The sequence below is a fragment of the Mugil cephalus genome, chromosome 22, assembly GCF_022458985.1.
Source record: "Mugil cephalus isolate CIBA_MC_2020 chromosome 22, CIBA_Mcephalus_1.1, whole genome shotgun sequence".
NCBI classification, from domain to species: Eukaryota; Metazoa; Chordata; class Actinopteri; order Mugiliformes; family Mugilidae; genus Mugil; species Mugil cephalus.
This window is the reverse complement of record NC_061791.1, coordinates 9753472-9767127: the sequence shown is the minus strand read 5'-3', so window position 1 is coordinate 9767127 and position 13656 is coordinate 9753472. Positions and strand designations below refer to the sequence as shown.

General features: G+C 43.4%; 2 protein-coding genes across 4 annotated transcripts; one reads left to right on the top strand and one right to left on the bottom strand.

The window, feature by feature from the left end:
* Positions 1-1053: 1053 nt before the first annotated feature.
* On the bottom strand, positions 1054-6729 carry asb15b (ankyrin repeat and SOCS box containing 15b). 2 transcript variants are annotated; one of them, XM_047574942.1, is made up of 14 exons: positions 6638-6729; positions 6250-6352; positions 6116-6168; positions 5108-5239; positions 4851-5015; positions 4646-4752; positions 4423-4561; positions 4133-4304; positions 3519-3679; positions 3275-3419; positions 3036-3191; positions 2411-2504; positions 2151-2304; positions 1054-2048 (listed from the first exon to the last, which is right to left on the bottom strand). In XM_047574942.1, exons 2-14 carry the CDS (start codon positions 6348-6350, stop codon positions 1885-1887), a joined length of 1743 nt encoding a protein of 580 aa, XP_047430898.1. In that variant the 5' UTR covers positions 6351-6352; positions 6638-6729; the 3' UTR covers positions 1054-1884. The 2 variants fall into 2 exon arrangements, with proteins under 2 accessions (XP_047430898.1, XP_047430897.1); XM_047574941.1 differs by having other exon boundaries at positions 2402-2504; positions 6638-6728.
* A 101-nt stretch (positions 6730-6830) lies between these two features.
* LOC124999830 lies at positions 6831-13325 on the top strand. Of its 2 annotated transcripts, XR_007111232.1 has the most exons (8): positions 6831-7514; positions 8357-8464; positions 8568-8624; positions 8721-8879; positions 9001-9160; positions 9542-9642; positions 10964-12320; positions 12543-13325. XR_007111232.1 is itself a non-coding variant. In XM_047574949.1 (7 exons), exons 1-7 carry the CDS (start codon positions 7503-7505, stop codon positions 11138-11140), a joined length of 774 nt encoding a protein of 257 aa, XP_047430905.1. In that variant the 5' UTR covers positions 6831-7502; the 3' UTR covers positions 11141-13325. The 2 variants fall into 2 exon arrangements, 1 of the variants encoding a protein (XP_047430905.1); XM_047574949.1 differs by having other exon boundaries at positions 10964-13325.
* Positions 13326-13656: the final 331 nt, after the last annotated feature.

Genomic DNA, 13656 nt, shown 5'->3' with positions numbered 1-13656 from the left:
CTTCTGATGCCACAATTTAATATTAGTCACCCGTCAGGCTGTGGTATAAAAACAGCTGTTGCATCAGAGGATTTCTGATGAGGATAGTTTTTAGGGCAGAAATATTGAGTAGGAAAATTAATACCCCCCAAGGATGACTTGTAATTATGAGCATTTCGTCTATTTTGGGATGAAGCTAGCAGGCTAGACAGGTATTTTTATGGGCCGCGGTAGTAGATATGACTACTTCAGATCGACAGTTGTTAGCCTAGTTACACTAAAAATGGTGGGAAACATGCTAATACACATTAGCACAGTAGTACTGTCATTGTGGACAGGTATGAAGCTGTTATTTAGGCTGAAACGTCACGTTTTAGAGATGCTAGCTTGGCAATAGAGTATCACTACGATATCATTAGATTTTTCAAAAGCTGTAGCATCAGAATTATGTTCAGAATTTACTGGTGCTAAAACATTCACCAATCACAGGTTTGGGAGCAAGCTAACGGTGCAAAAGTCATCCATCTTCCACTTAAACTAGCCTCAACTGCAGCTTCGGCTAAAGGCTAAGGAGCTGCTGAGTAGAGAGACGGTGCCTGACAGGAACTGACATGGCTACCAGGCTAATAGCTTGACTAAGAAACCTTTATTTGATAAATACTTTGTCATGTAAAGAAGTAAATAATTAATTCATGTTAAATATATTTTAGCAGCACTGGTGACCTGTCCAGGGACTACTCCGCCTCTCACCCAGAGCCAGATGAGGCCCGAGCCCCCTGTGACCCCCTATAGGATAAGTGGTTACAGATAATGGATGGATGTACATTAAGACTTCCTTCTCTGGGTAATTGAAAGGGGGTGGTGTCCCAGCTACGAGTATTAAATATCAACTGCCGATTAAGTCAATAGTCTAATGTGCAGTATCAGTCAGACATCAGGCTGTAGTATAAAAACAGCTGTTGCATCACAGGATTTCTCTTGTGAATCCGCTTGATAAGTTGATCAATGAGTTTTACACACCTATATTACTTCTTTGTTGATATCCAGGAAGTAAACCACACACGATGCTGTCTTCAGATCCAAAGACACAGGCTGGTTTTTCAAAATAACAGTCTTTATCAAAAATAAATGTACTGCTATGTTTCAGTCACAGTATTACTTACTGTGCACACGTAAATACAACATAAAGTGAGAATGATATTGTCCGTCAACACTGGTGTTTTCACTTCATTTGCCAAACGGTGCTGTACTTAACATTAATTACACCACTAACCTGACCAATTGTGATTCTTCAACACACGTAAGAAACATGAGAAACATCAGCACACTGATGGAAATAATCATACACCTGAAAAAAAGTTAGAAGACTAGTCGTTTTTTCAATGTCTGCCAAGCTAGCTTACATCCACATCATCTTTAGACTATTATTACAGGTTTTCGGCATCTTCTATGGGAATGAACATGTTGCTATCGTTTGTCTAATCCAGCAAAAGTAAGGGCCCTCTGATTGGTTGTCAGCGGACCAATCGGAAGGCCATCAAAGGGTTAAGTGTCTTTTTTGGTGTGACGATGCTCACCTGAATCCCGCTGACTGATTCACATAGTGTAGTGACCTCATCAGATTTCCTAGTTAGCGACAAGTGAAAACACAGGTGTGGCAGTTTGTTTGTGAGACGTCTCTTTCTAAAAGTAAACATGCATATTTATTTATTTTCTTACTTGTATTAATGGCATTTTTACAAGTCCACACACAAATAGAATGATAGAAGTGACCATACGGCGGCACGGAGCTTGCACAGATGGCATAAAATACACCATCTGTTTGAGGAAAAAAGGAAATGAGATGTATTAAAATAAGCACTGGCTAAATTTGTGTTTCAGTCACAGGTACAGTTAAAATGTGCTTCACGAGAGATCGCCGTACAGGTCGTACTCTCGGTAGGTCAGGTAGTTTTTCAGTCTAGGAGGAAAAGGAGCAGCGGCCATAGCTTCAGGGTTGTTCAGCATCCTGAGGCTCATTCGACTCCTGATTACCAGTCGACACAAGTGCTGCAGAGACCGGGGCTTGCCTGGGCACACACACACACACAGATGACCCACAGCTGCTTAACTCATTCTCAGAAATATCAATGTTCACCCCGTCACATTATGCGTTGAGTTGGCATTATTACTCAGTATGTCAGAAATCTCATCCCACTCCGGCCTCATCTCCAGGACGCGTCTGAGGTCACAGCAGATGCTGACGTGGTTGACGTAGTCCAGAAGCATCCTCACAACGCTGCCCACCACATGTGCCAGCCACGACACCGACACAAACTCGCAGAACTGAAAGAGCGAAGAACAGACAGTGTGATTTATTGAGTTGCCTCATTTTCGCTTGACAGCGGCAGATGAGAATGTGTCCGCCCGTGTCGCGTCTTACTGAGATGACCTTAGGTCGACTGTAAATCCGGTATGCTTGGTTATGGGGGTCAGTCCAGCTGCTTTCCATTTCCTCACTGTCACCGTGGCAGCACTGAAAACACCTATCAGAGCCATGGTTGTCGAGATTCATGTTAAAAACCTTGATTGTAGTTTTATTAAAGTTTTGAAAACATCCAGCATCAGGAAAACCGGGCTCACACTTAAAGTCCTCATGAAATTAGCATAGTCCTATTTAATTCCGCACATTTACGTGTTTTCTGTAAAAAAACAGGAAGCTAGAAAAGACCAGTCTCCTCTGATTGATCAGCTTCAAAGGCACTGAACAGACACCACCCGTACATATTCGAGCTATGAGTCAAAGAGATGTAGAAAAAATGAGGAACATGAACACGAGCATTTCATTGGATACAAAGTTTGTACACGCCCCCTCGTGCACGATGAGTCATCAATATTTTTAAATTGTTTTCCAGGAACTCTAAAATACTATTATATATACCTACTTGCATATACTGGTGTATATATGACATGTAGTATGAAGACAGTGAACCATCTAATTAGATTTCATGAGGACTTTAAGTAAAATATGGCCTATATTACATTATCTGTTTTTATTTCCCAGTAGGTATACGTGCTTGTAAGCGTGATATCCACTGTTGAGCAGCAGTCGCAGCATGACGTTGTCTCTGAGGCAGTACTGCAGGGCTGTGGGGAACACCGTGTTGCTGATCACTCTGAAATAACAGTTCACTTCTGCCCCGTATGAGAGCAGCAGCTGCACCAGCTCGTACCTAGACCCGGGCAGAAAGGTCACAGGTTACCACAAAAGAAAGTGCACCCCGGCAGCTGAAGTTTACGTATCTACGTTGCGCACCTCTCAGCTCGTACAGCGACCAGGATGCAGCGCAGTGGGTCCAGGTCAGTTTTTGCTCCAGCTGCCAGCAACATCTCAGCACAGGTCAAATCACTGTTGCAAACAGCGAAGTACAGAGGAGACTTCCTGAGGTCCCCGTAGTTCTCTGTAACAGCATTTACGACAGATCAATTTCCCAGAAAACGTTGCGCGAAACATGAGAGTTGTTGTATAACTAGAAATTTAACAACTTCAGAGAGGTTACCAGAGATGTGCGTGTCTAGCAGGGCGTTGACATCATAACCTCTCTGGATAAGTAGCTCTAGACATTCGGCCTGACCCCCGTCTGCCGCGGAGTGGACGGGGCTTTGCCCTGAGAGACGGATCGCTCTCTTGGTGGTGATGGGGATGAGAGTCCTCAGGACTCTTGAGGAGAGACGAGAGTGGGCGACAAACAGGAAGAGAGGCATCAACAGAAACCGTGGAAAACACGAAAGAAGACAGAGAGAGAAATGTTCATTAGATTGCGGTTGGAGCTACAGTGTTATTTAGTGACCGAACTGAAAAACAGCGATAAACAGAAGGCTCTTTGTGGAGATGACAGAGGGAGAAAGCACTGCAGAGCTGTGAGGTGGAGAGAGACATGTTATACTCCGCAATTTGGCTGCAAAATAGAAAGAAAAGAATTTTAATTTGTCTTGAGCCCCCTTTTTTTTTTCCTTTTTCTCAAGATGAAAGAGTTTATCTGTTAAAGCTTAAATACTACAATGAGGGATGAGAGTATTAGACTTTAGACTTCATTTGTCCCAGGAGGCAGATTTGTTTCCTCCATATTGCCATGTCGAATGTTCAGTGTACAGAATACGAATGTTCTCTCACAGTATGTGTCCTTCATAGGCGGCTCTGTGGATGGGCAGCTGGCAGGCATAGCTGGCTACATTCGGGTTGGCTCCGTGCTGCAGAAGCAGCTTGATGCAGTCCAAGTTTCCAGATCCAGACGCATCATACAGAACCGTGTCTCCATTGCTGGCCTGGGCATTCACATCACCCCCTAGTGGAGGGCAGAGCAAATACAACACCGTTCTACGGGGTGAAAAAAAAACTGCTGTGCAGCTTCACACAAACACACGTGATGCATAACGACACTTAGCAGGCTTTTAGTGTGTTACCATGCTGTATGAGTGCGTCCAAAGCCTCAGCGTGGCCATGTTCAGCTGCCACCCCCAGGGGTGTCACACCATGACCGTCTCTGGCCGTCACTTTGGCTCCATGGCGAAGCAGCAGCATCAGGATCGCCGGGCAGCCCACCTGGTGTAAGAGATGTTCATGTTCAAATTTCATGAAATTTGAGCTTAATTGCTGAGTTTTGATTTTAATCGTTGCACCGTTCACCTTTGCAGCTTCGTGGGTGGCCGTCCACTTGGTGAGACACACCTGCCCCACGAAGGCCCCACCCATGATGAGCGATAAAACCATGTCATATGAGCTCAGTCTCACCGCTACAAAGAAAAACAGGCGAGATATGAATCATTTAAGATATGAGGAGCTAAGATCACTAAAAATACTGTGACTGTGAGAGTTGTCTCCGTTGTGCTACCGAGGAGCAGAGGAGATTCATTCCTGCCGTTGGTATTATGTGGCGACGCTCCGTGCTGCAGCAGCATGCTGACGTTCTCAACTTGGCCGGCCCCAGCTGCCAGAGTCAGAGCCGTGTCCCCATCCTCGGTCTGCTCCTCCAGGGTCACGTCTCTGGATGTCAACACTGCAAACAAAGACGTCAGGGAAGGGGATTAAAGCAGGAAAAAGGGAGCTCACGCCACTGACACATCCGCACACGTCGGTTTACGCCCTCACCTTGCAGCACCACGTGCAGGATCTCCTGCTGTGGCTGCACAGCCGCTGCGTGCAGAGGCTGCCAGCCCCTGCTGTCGCTCTCCGTGAAGGCAGAAACTCTACCTGACAACTCCCGTAGCGCTTCAGCGTCACCTGTGGAGATACAACCAAGATCCACACGGGAGGAAGCATTTGTAATATTTATGCCTAATGGTGAGTTTATGCAGCCACATGGGAACCTGCAGGCACTGAATCTCACTTTTCATTTCCTTGTGAATGCTGCAGCCTGGGGCCACGCCCCCTTGAGTGGCAAAAACACAGTGAAATGTATCAGTAAATACAGCAAGACCAGGAAAAAATGTGGATTATCAGATCAAATCAAGGACAATTGGTTTCGACAGTGATCCATACGAACTAGAATGGATTTGGAAAAGTGGATTAGCCTCAGTTTCAGTGAGTTTAGGTTAGTTTTAGCTCATTTCAGTTATGACAAATGTAGCTAAATAAAAGATGCTAACACAAGGAGCTTTACTGAGTAGTAATGTTAGCCATACAATACTGTAGCGGACGTTAAAAGGGTGACGAGGAGTGATCGCAAATAGGCTTTTCAGTTTGTTGGTTCAGTCAATCACAAAACAGCTCTTCACCTTTTTTTTAAAAAATATTTTTTTACAATTTAGATGCTATTAAAGCCCATGGTTCAAACTAACGCGGCTAATCTCCATGTTCAACTGCAACAGTGGCTGTAACCATGGAGACTTCACTAGCTGTGACATCACGTGCACACCCTCTATTCACACATGTGGATAAAGCACGTGTACATGATACTAACAAGAGTGCATGAAAGAATGTTTAAAGCCAGCATTTAAACTCTCACAGTGACTTTAGTTGTTATATTACATTGTGAATAGACATAATGTACAAATACATGATTTGTCATTAGCAATGAACTGTGGTCAGGTTGGTGGAAGAGATAGATGAGAATCACTCCAGGCTCGAATGCACACACGCATTCAGTAGAAATCTTACCTTTGTGAATGGCCGACATAATCTTCACAAAATCCTCGCTGTTTGGCTCTTTCCTAATGAACAGGAAATCTTTTATTCTAGAAGAACCCGCTGAAAAGTCGCCACGTTTTCTGAACACTTCACTCGTGTCGTACCTGTTCGTTTGTTCCGAGCGCTTGTGGGCATCTCGAATGCTCTCTTGAATGGCAAACTCAATCAGGTCTTCGTTTACGTCTTCCTGTTCGAAGTCATCCATCTCTGCGCGCGGGGGCAACACGACAAACTTACACGTGTTTCCACGTAAACACTTGAATTCTTTTAGCCGAAACAGATTTCATTCAAGTCAACTAACCCTAACCCTAACCCTAACCCTCAAGTCACGTCTGTGTGCAGTTTGTGTTGGCGGCTGTAATACAAGCGCGCAGCTCGTTTGTCGCCGCCGTCCATGCTGGAAACAGCGTCGCATGCATGTTAGACAAATATTTGAGGTGACACCAGAAAACATAATTACATTTCGTAGTTAGTCGCGTCCACGCGTCTCACCTGTTGATCTGAATGAGTGCCCTTCAGCTGTCCGGCGTGCAGCACGTGTGTTTTTGTTTTGAGGAGTTCTGAGCCGTCTGGGTTATATTTAGATGTGGCCTGCTCCAGATAACTTGGCTCAGACACTCAGAGTGTCACGTTTTCACTTCCAGAATAAAGTGCTCCCTTCCCTGATATCTGCGCAGCGACATTAAGGTAAACACGACACACACTGCACGCGCTTTTGACGGAAAGATCATCTCGGGAATAATTTTTCTCATCTGCTCGTCTCTATTTGCTCAAGCTATCGTTTGTGACTGGTATTGATCCGGTAATGGAGATCAATTATAGATAATGGCTTTTACAGGGGTACACTACACGTGCATCATGAGTGTATTATGCAACTAAGCTTTTGCACATCTACACCAGCAATTCAGTAATAACAGACGGGCATTTTTTGGGCTCAAAACATGCACAAAACGATGGAAAAATAAAAAAGTGGACTATGATAACTCATTTTCTCATTCCAATTATCCAAACAACAGCTTGGGGAATAACCTTGACATATTCTAAGCGAAATATTCTCTCAGGGGAACAAGCGGCCGCTTTCTCCAGCAAAACTGATACGTGGGAGTTTTTGTGGAAAAGTCTCAGACAGCGTCAGTGTGTGACATAATGACTCAGCCTGTAGGCGGCCTCTCCACCACGTCAAAAGACCTCAGCAGTCCGTCTGAAGTGAAAGCAGACCGCCTGGCCCATCCTCAAGTTTCACGACACGCTTGGACGTTGCACTCGTGCAAACACACTCAGAGATGAGCTCTGCCTTTGGACTGAAAACACTGAATTTCATGCACTGGATTTGAGATACCTTGGATTTTTTCTCCATATGAGGAAGAAAGTAAGTGGCATGTTGTTTGCTTTTTGTCATAAACAGCTTTTCTGAGTATGTATATTGCATGTGTGTTTTCACATCTTTGGTTTAGTCTTTTTTTCTTGCTTTACTTGCAATGAAATGTATGGTTTTCAGTGACATCACAAAGGCTCTTTCTGTGTTTCTGCTCTGCTTTGAAGTGACAGTCAATAAGGCTGGAATTCAATTTTTAGTTCGGACATACTTTGCGGTACAAAATAGAAGCGCTCGTAATGAATGGATGCCTCCCTCTGAGCTGCATTAAGTAGCTTTTTAATGTGTTAAGAGCCTCTCCAGTGACGGATACGTGCGCTGCAGCTGCGGCACTCCTTTAAAAGATGCATATTTTGAAAGGTTTTATTTAGGTAAAGGAGGCGAAATAATATATTGGTGAGTGGGTTGTTATTTTCTCTGCTAATGTATTTGTCTGTTTAAAAGGTTAAACAGAAAATGGGGAAAATGTCATTCGGAATTTCTGAGAGACTAGTTGGACATGTTTAATTTGTCCAGCCTAGTCTGAATATATTCCATTCACTGACATATTTAAAAGGAAAACCAGAAAATTTACAAAGAGTAAACCTTCCACTATCAATCAATGACTTTTCTGTCTAGACATTAGAACACTCTCCTCCAATATTTCCTTTTTATAAACCAAACTTCTCAAGCAGGACACTTGAAGGAGTCAGTGTGGTTTTAGCTTCCAAGTGTGAACGTGCAACTGAATCGGAGTTGATTCTTACCCAGATTTTTCAGAAAATAGCAGCTACTGGCAAAACTGATGCAGCACAATGTCCTGGATTAATGTGTATTTCATTTCATTCCACCTGCAGATATTGAAAGCACCTTGTCTCCTCTTGAGTCTCTTAACAAGTTTGAATCTCTGCTCTGGAAAGTTTGGGACGCCCATAACTGATGATGTGAACAAGCTGTCAGTATTGGTGAGGTCACACGCTACGGTTTCCATACATATCGCAGCTCTAATGTGCCTGGGTCACGTGGTCCGATGCTAAAAGTTCTTCTCTGCCGTTGTTTCCGCTGTAGAAGCAGAACATCCCGTCTGATTATGAGATTCCTGTCAGTTACATTCCCAAAGAAGTGGTACGTATGAAGCCGTGTGGAACGTTCGTGAGAGAAAATGGGGGCGACGCTTAATTTCATCTTGTTGTTTGTTTTTTTTGTACCTGCATCTTCCAGGCCGGCACATGCTGGGTGGTGTTAAATATCTATCCATTGGAGCAAAGTCTTCGCAAGCTCGCCAATATGTTTGGTGCCATCTCCTCCAACAAGGAAAACATAATCGTCTTCATTGCAATGATCAAGAGTTTACGCTTCACCTTTGACCATGAGGAACTGGTAGGTAACAGCTGGATGCTCTTCTGCCCGAGTGCAGGTGCCATATATCTAGGTTTTAGGTGCTGTTTTGCACATTCATTTCCTAAAGGGAGTATTTACAGGTCGACTTTTGCTTCCTCAGGAAACGGCGATGCAAGTCTTCCAGTGCCACTATCGGGAGGGGAGCTTGCTGTCTGGTCTTTACTTCGACTACATCAAAGACGTCTTACACGCCGCCGCTCAGGAAACGTCCAGCTTCTCCTGCAAGCCGCCGCCGTGCCTTAATCCTCACCATACACCGGGTACATAATTCATTCGTGTTTTAATTTTTAATTTTTATGGATGCCTCAGAAGCGAAGGCGCTCATCAGAGGGCGCATATTGATCCTGGGGTCAAAGGCACAGCTGTGGACAGGAAACAGATATGTAACCTTGAACACGCAGACAACAGTCAAAGGAATTACACAGCCAAAAGCATTTAAAACAAGTTGTACGTTTGTATGCTCCTAAATGAGGCGATGATTTTCAATAGAAATGACCATTAGAAATCTCTTCTTGTAAATGAACGTGAGTCCTTTCCATAGAAATTCAATAAATAAAGATCAAAAAGATTGAGCTGCCCGCTATCATGTTTCTAAGGTGTGACCGTAGTCAGGAACATTTCTGGTAATTTCCTTCTTGCAGAGAGTCAGGAGGAGAATCGTGGATACAGCTGGTCGACGAGAACGCCCTTGCTTTTGGTCTTCATCCCCTTCACAGCTTGTGTGGTTCTCATAGTGTGGCTGGTAAGTAAGTGAACCACTGAGCACCCCCTCCTTTTAATTGTATGTGAATAGGCATTTATTGTGGAAAATCAAATTAGCCCCTATGCTAAAGCACTTCTGTCTCACTTTTTGTGTTTCATGTTAGCCTCAGTTTTAGTTACTTTCAGTTAGTTTTACATTTATGACAAATGTAGCTAAGTAAAAGATGCTAACGCTAGGAGCTTTACTGAGAAATAACATCAGTCATACAATACTGTAGCGTCTGACCGGACGTTAAAAGGATGACGAGGAGTGATCGCAAATATTCTATTTATTATTTTATTGTTGTAACTGAAATAGTTACTGTCGGCCGTAACTACGCTACAACAAACATTGACAAACTTGTCTGACAGCCCTCCAGGACGAAACTTAAGAAGTAACTTGAGGTATGACTTCATCAAAATGAAAAAATACAGCATAAATTAATATTATCTGACTCTAAATGTGAACCACAACACCAGGTTTCAGTGCCTTCCAGTTAGTGATTTATTTAATGCTGCTAATCGCCACGTTCAACTCTCACTTTTTGCCACTCAGTGGCCGTAACCATGGAGACTTCACTTGCGGTGATGTCACATGCATACTCTCTGACCATATTAAAATGTTAGCATGTGAGTTTATGAGCATACTGAGCGTTTACTTCACTTCCTGCTGCGCAGAGATGCTAGCATGGGTGTAGGCAATAAAACTTTAATTAGCATGACTTTTGCAATTTTGTTAGCATTAAGGCCAATTTCCTTGCTCCGCTGATGAAAGTGTTGGAACACAATTATCACTCTATTCGGGCGGATAATTGCCCGAATGCATAAATGGTCGGTGGTGCAAATTCCAACGGCATGAATAGTCGCACCACAATGACTGCTTGTTGCAGTTCCTTGACTGTTTTGGTTCTTTTCAAGAATGAAAAACTTCCCTTTCACGTTCGAATGTCCAGAGAGTTTTACGTTGTGGCTACATATCATAAGTCCACAAAGTGGTTCTCTTGCCTTTCGCGATAAAAGAAACCCTGTGCTTGGTGCTAAATATCCCACAACTACGCCGACTCTTGATCCTTCTGGTCTCTCTGGGTCAGTCTAATAAAGCTCGCCTGATAATGTGCCCTCGTTTTAGTGCGCGCTTCCGGAAAGGCAGTTCTTGTAAAGTTAATAACAGCTCATCAAATATTCAGGAGTACTTTGAGGCCGGGTTGTCGAAGCCCTCTGTTGAGATTTATCATCTGCTGTTTGTGTCGTAAGCCGGGCGTAGGAACACCGTTTGTGTGTGCCTCTCGGTTTTTATTTATTCATTTTCTTCTTATTTTTAGGTCAAGTCTGGAAGGCGTTTACCGATGTGCAGCGCCGAAAATATCCAAATGGCGTCTTCTGACATGATCCCAACCGTGTCTGTCTCCATCCCACTTCAAACGCTCGCCCACGCCGCTGACGCTCAGCCAGCGGGGGAGGAGGAGGCGGCGGCGGCCGTGGAGCATGAGAGCGGATGATTATTAAAGAGGGAAACGTTGGACAGCAGTGCACCAACTCACTCTCCAGGTTGGCCTGATATTGGCGGGAGCCCGCTGGGTGCGCGGGCGTGGTCCGACACTCGTCCGCTTTCACTCCGCCGAGTGCACGGGGCGGAACCACAGCAAACTGAACAAGAGAAAACTCACCTGCTGGTGCGGCAGGTGAGTTATCCCTGAATTCCACGATGGCTGGATTCTCCGGCAAAAAGGCCGGCGACGCACATGAGAGCATCCCGTCTTATCTTAGCTGGTTTATTCTGAGAATCTACATCTCCTGTCACTCTGAGCTGGTGTCGCCTGGGGTGCTTCAGTTTGAAATTGCTGCAACTTAACATTTAACTGGAGCCTCAAGATGATATCACACTGTGTGGAGGACTGTTTTTTTTTTTTTTTTAATTATTATTTTTTTTTATTCTGGGTTAAGACTGCTGCCTGTCAGTTACAGAGATTGTCCTTTCACTGTTGTAGAGACACGCACAACAGTCAAAACACTGAAATGCATTAGCAGTCCATGCAAAGAAGCTTATTGTCCGCGGTGAAACAACTGGGAAAAAAAAAAAATGTAGCTGCATTAAATCTAACGCAGCTTGTCTTGTCGTTATTATGATCTGTCAAAAACCTCACAAACCTGCTAGTCATAAACAACACGCCGAGGAGTTCAACAAGCGTCCTACTTTGTGTATCAAAGATCTGACCAGATGGCAGATAGCCATCGCCCGAGGCGCTTTCAATCCAGTCATTGTATTTGGAAGCTGTTGCCCGGTGATCTATAGCCGCTGCTCGGGCCACAGCGAGTGCGTTACAGTTTTTTAATGCCTCATTCACTGAGTCAATCACGTTCAGTCATGAGAACATGACTCCCCGAGAGTGTGTTGCGCTCTTGTGCTGTGCATGTGTCAGAGGCGGCGAGCGCGGCGGAGGCAGGCGAGCGAGGACGAGGGAAAGTGGAGGAGATAGGGTGACGGACGGATAGATAGATGGATGGACGGATGAGCTCAGTGAGGAGCATAAGGAGGGCTTGTTCTCGTCACAAAAGAAGTGGCCGTAGGCTGGAGGAAATGCCAGATACAAACACGGCCGATGTCGACAGATCCCTATGAATCAACGGGCTAAGAATCTTTCCAGACCGCAGGCCACGAAGCCTCATCTATAGAGGCTGGTTAGTATTCCGATAACAATTTTCTGTATTCTGATGATTTACTTCCAAAACACACCACTGACATATGAATATTAAAATATTACCCTGTTATGGGCAAGGTCTTAAAATTCCAGTGTCTTCTTATGGACTGATTTTGTGTGACTTTTATTTTTTTCGTGAATTTTCAATGTGATATATTTAAGTTATTTTGTTACACTTTTTTTGAAATTTTGTTTTTAACAGCTGCAAAGTGATGCAAATGAAAAACAGCCCCATTCCGGTCTTGAATGTACAGGGGCGAGACGAAACATCGTGAACACACAGGCTAGTGTCTGGAGACGTTAACCAACGGATGTATATGCCCACCCCCTCATATAGATCTGCAATTGTGTCTTGGGTTTAAATTCTGATCAGTTTCGCTTTGACCCTGCAAAGTATCGTGTATTGTGATGATTTGTGAGACTTTTCAGCCTTATGTTTGTGATCATTTTTGTTGTTTTGATAATTGAAATATGACCGTGCTGTTTGTCAAATGTTTTTTTTTTATTGCATTATTTCGTCATTCACTGCAAATGACCTGTGAACAAAGTTTTTTTTTTTTTTTTTACTGTTGTATGAGGTGTGGCTATTAAATAACTTAGCTTATGTAAGTTAAACTAGTATCAGTCTCATTATTTATATGTGCTGTATATTCTAAGTAAAGAATAAGTATAAATGTGTTGCCTTCTTCGCTTAATTTTAGTTCAAAGTTTTGAATTTCTCTTCACAGTGGGAAGCTTCATAAAAATGTTTTTAAAGTCAAATATCGCATGATCATCATCAGTGATCGAGCAGATTTTAACATGTCTGATATTAACGCGGGTGAATCAAGGATGATGAGCCTTTTGGGAGGGTTGGATACTCCCATACTGCAACTGTTTTTTTCTTTTGTTTGTTTTTTTACAGGACCTTTGACTATTACATGATTTTTGTACGACCTGCACTCTAGGTTTTTACAGAAATAAAATTGGTATTTGTGCAAGATGAGAAGGTTTTATTATTTATTACATAGTGCAATGCACAGTGAAATGTATTGTTGTACCTACAACCTTGCTGCTGCTGTTAGGCTCCAAAATGAGCAATTAATATGTGAAATACTATTCAACACTTTCACTATTTATGTACTTCTATTTATGGACTTGTATTTCTTATTCTTATCTCATTTTATTATTTGTCTTTTATACCCTACACTCCGTACTATAGTTATTTTTCTGCCCTTTCATATGCTGCTGTAAAGTGCAATTTCCCCATTGCGGGACAAATTAAGGTTTTCTAATTCTAATTTCCACAGACCCCTCACACCCTGGACACAACCGGT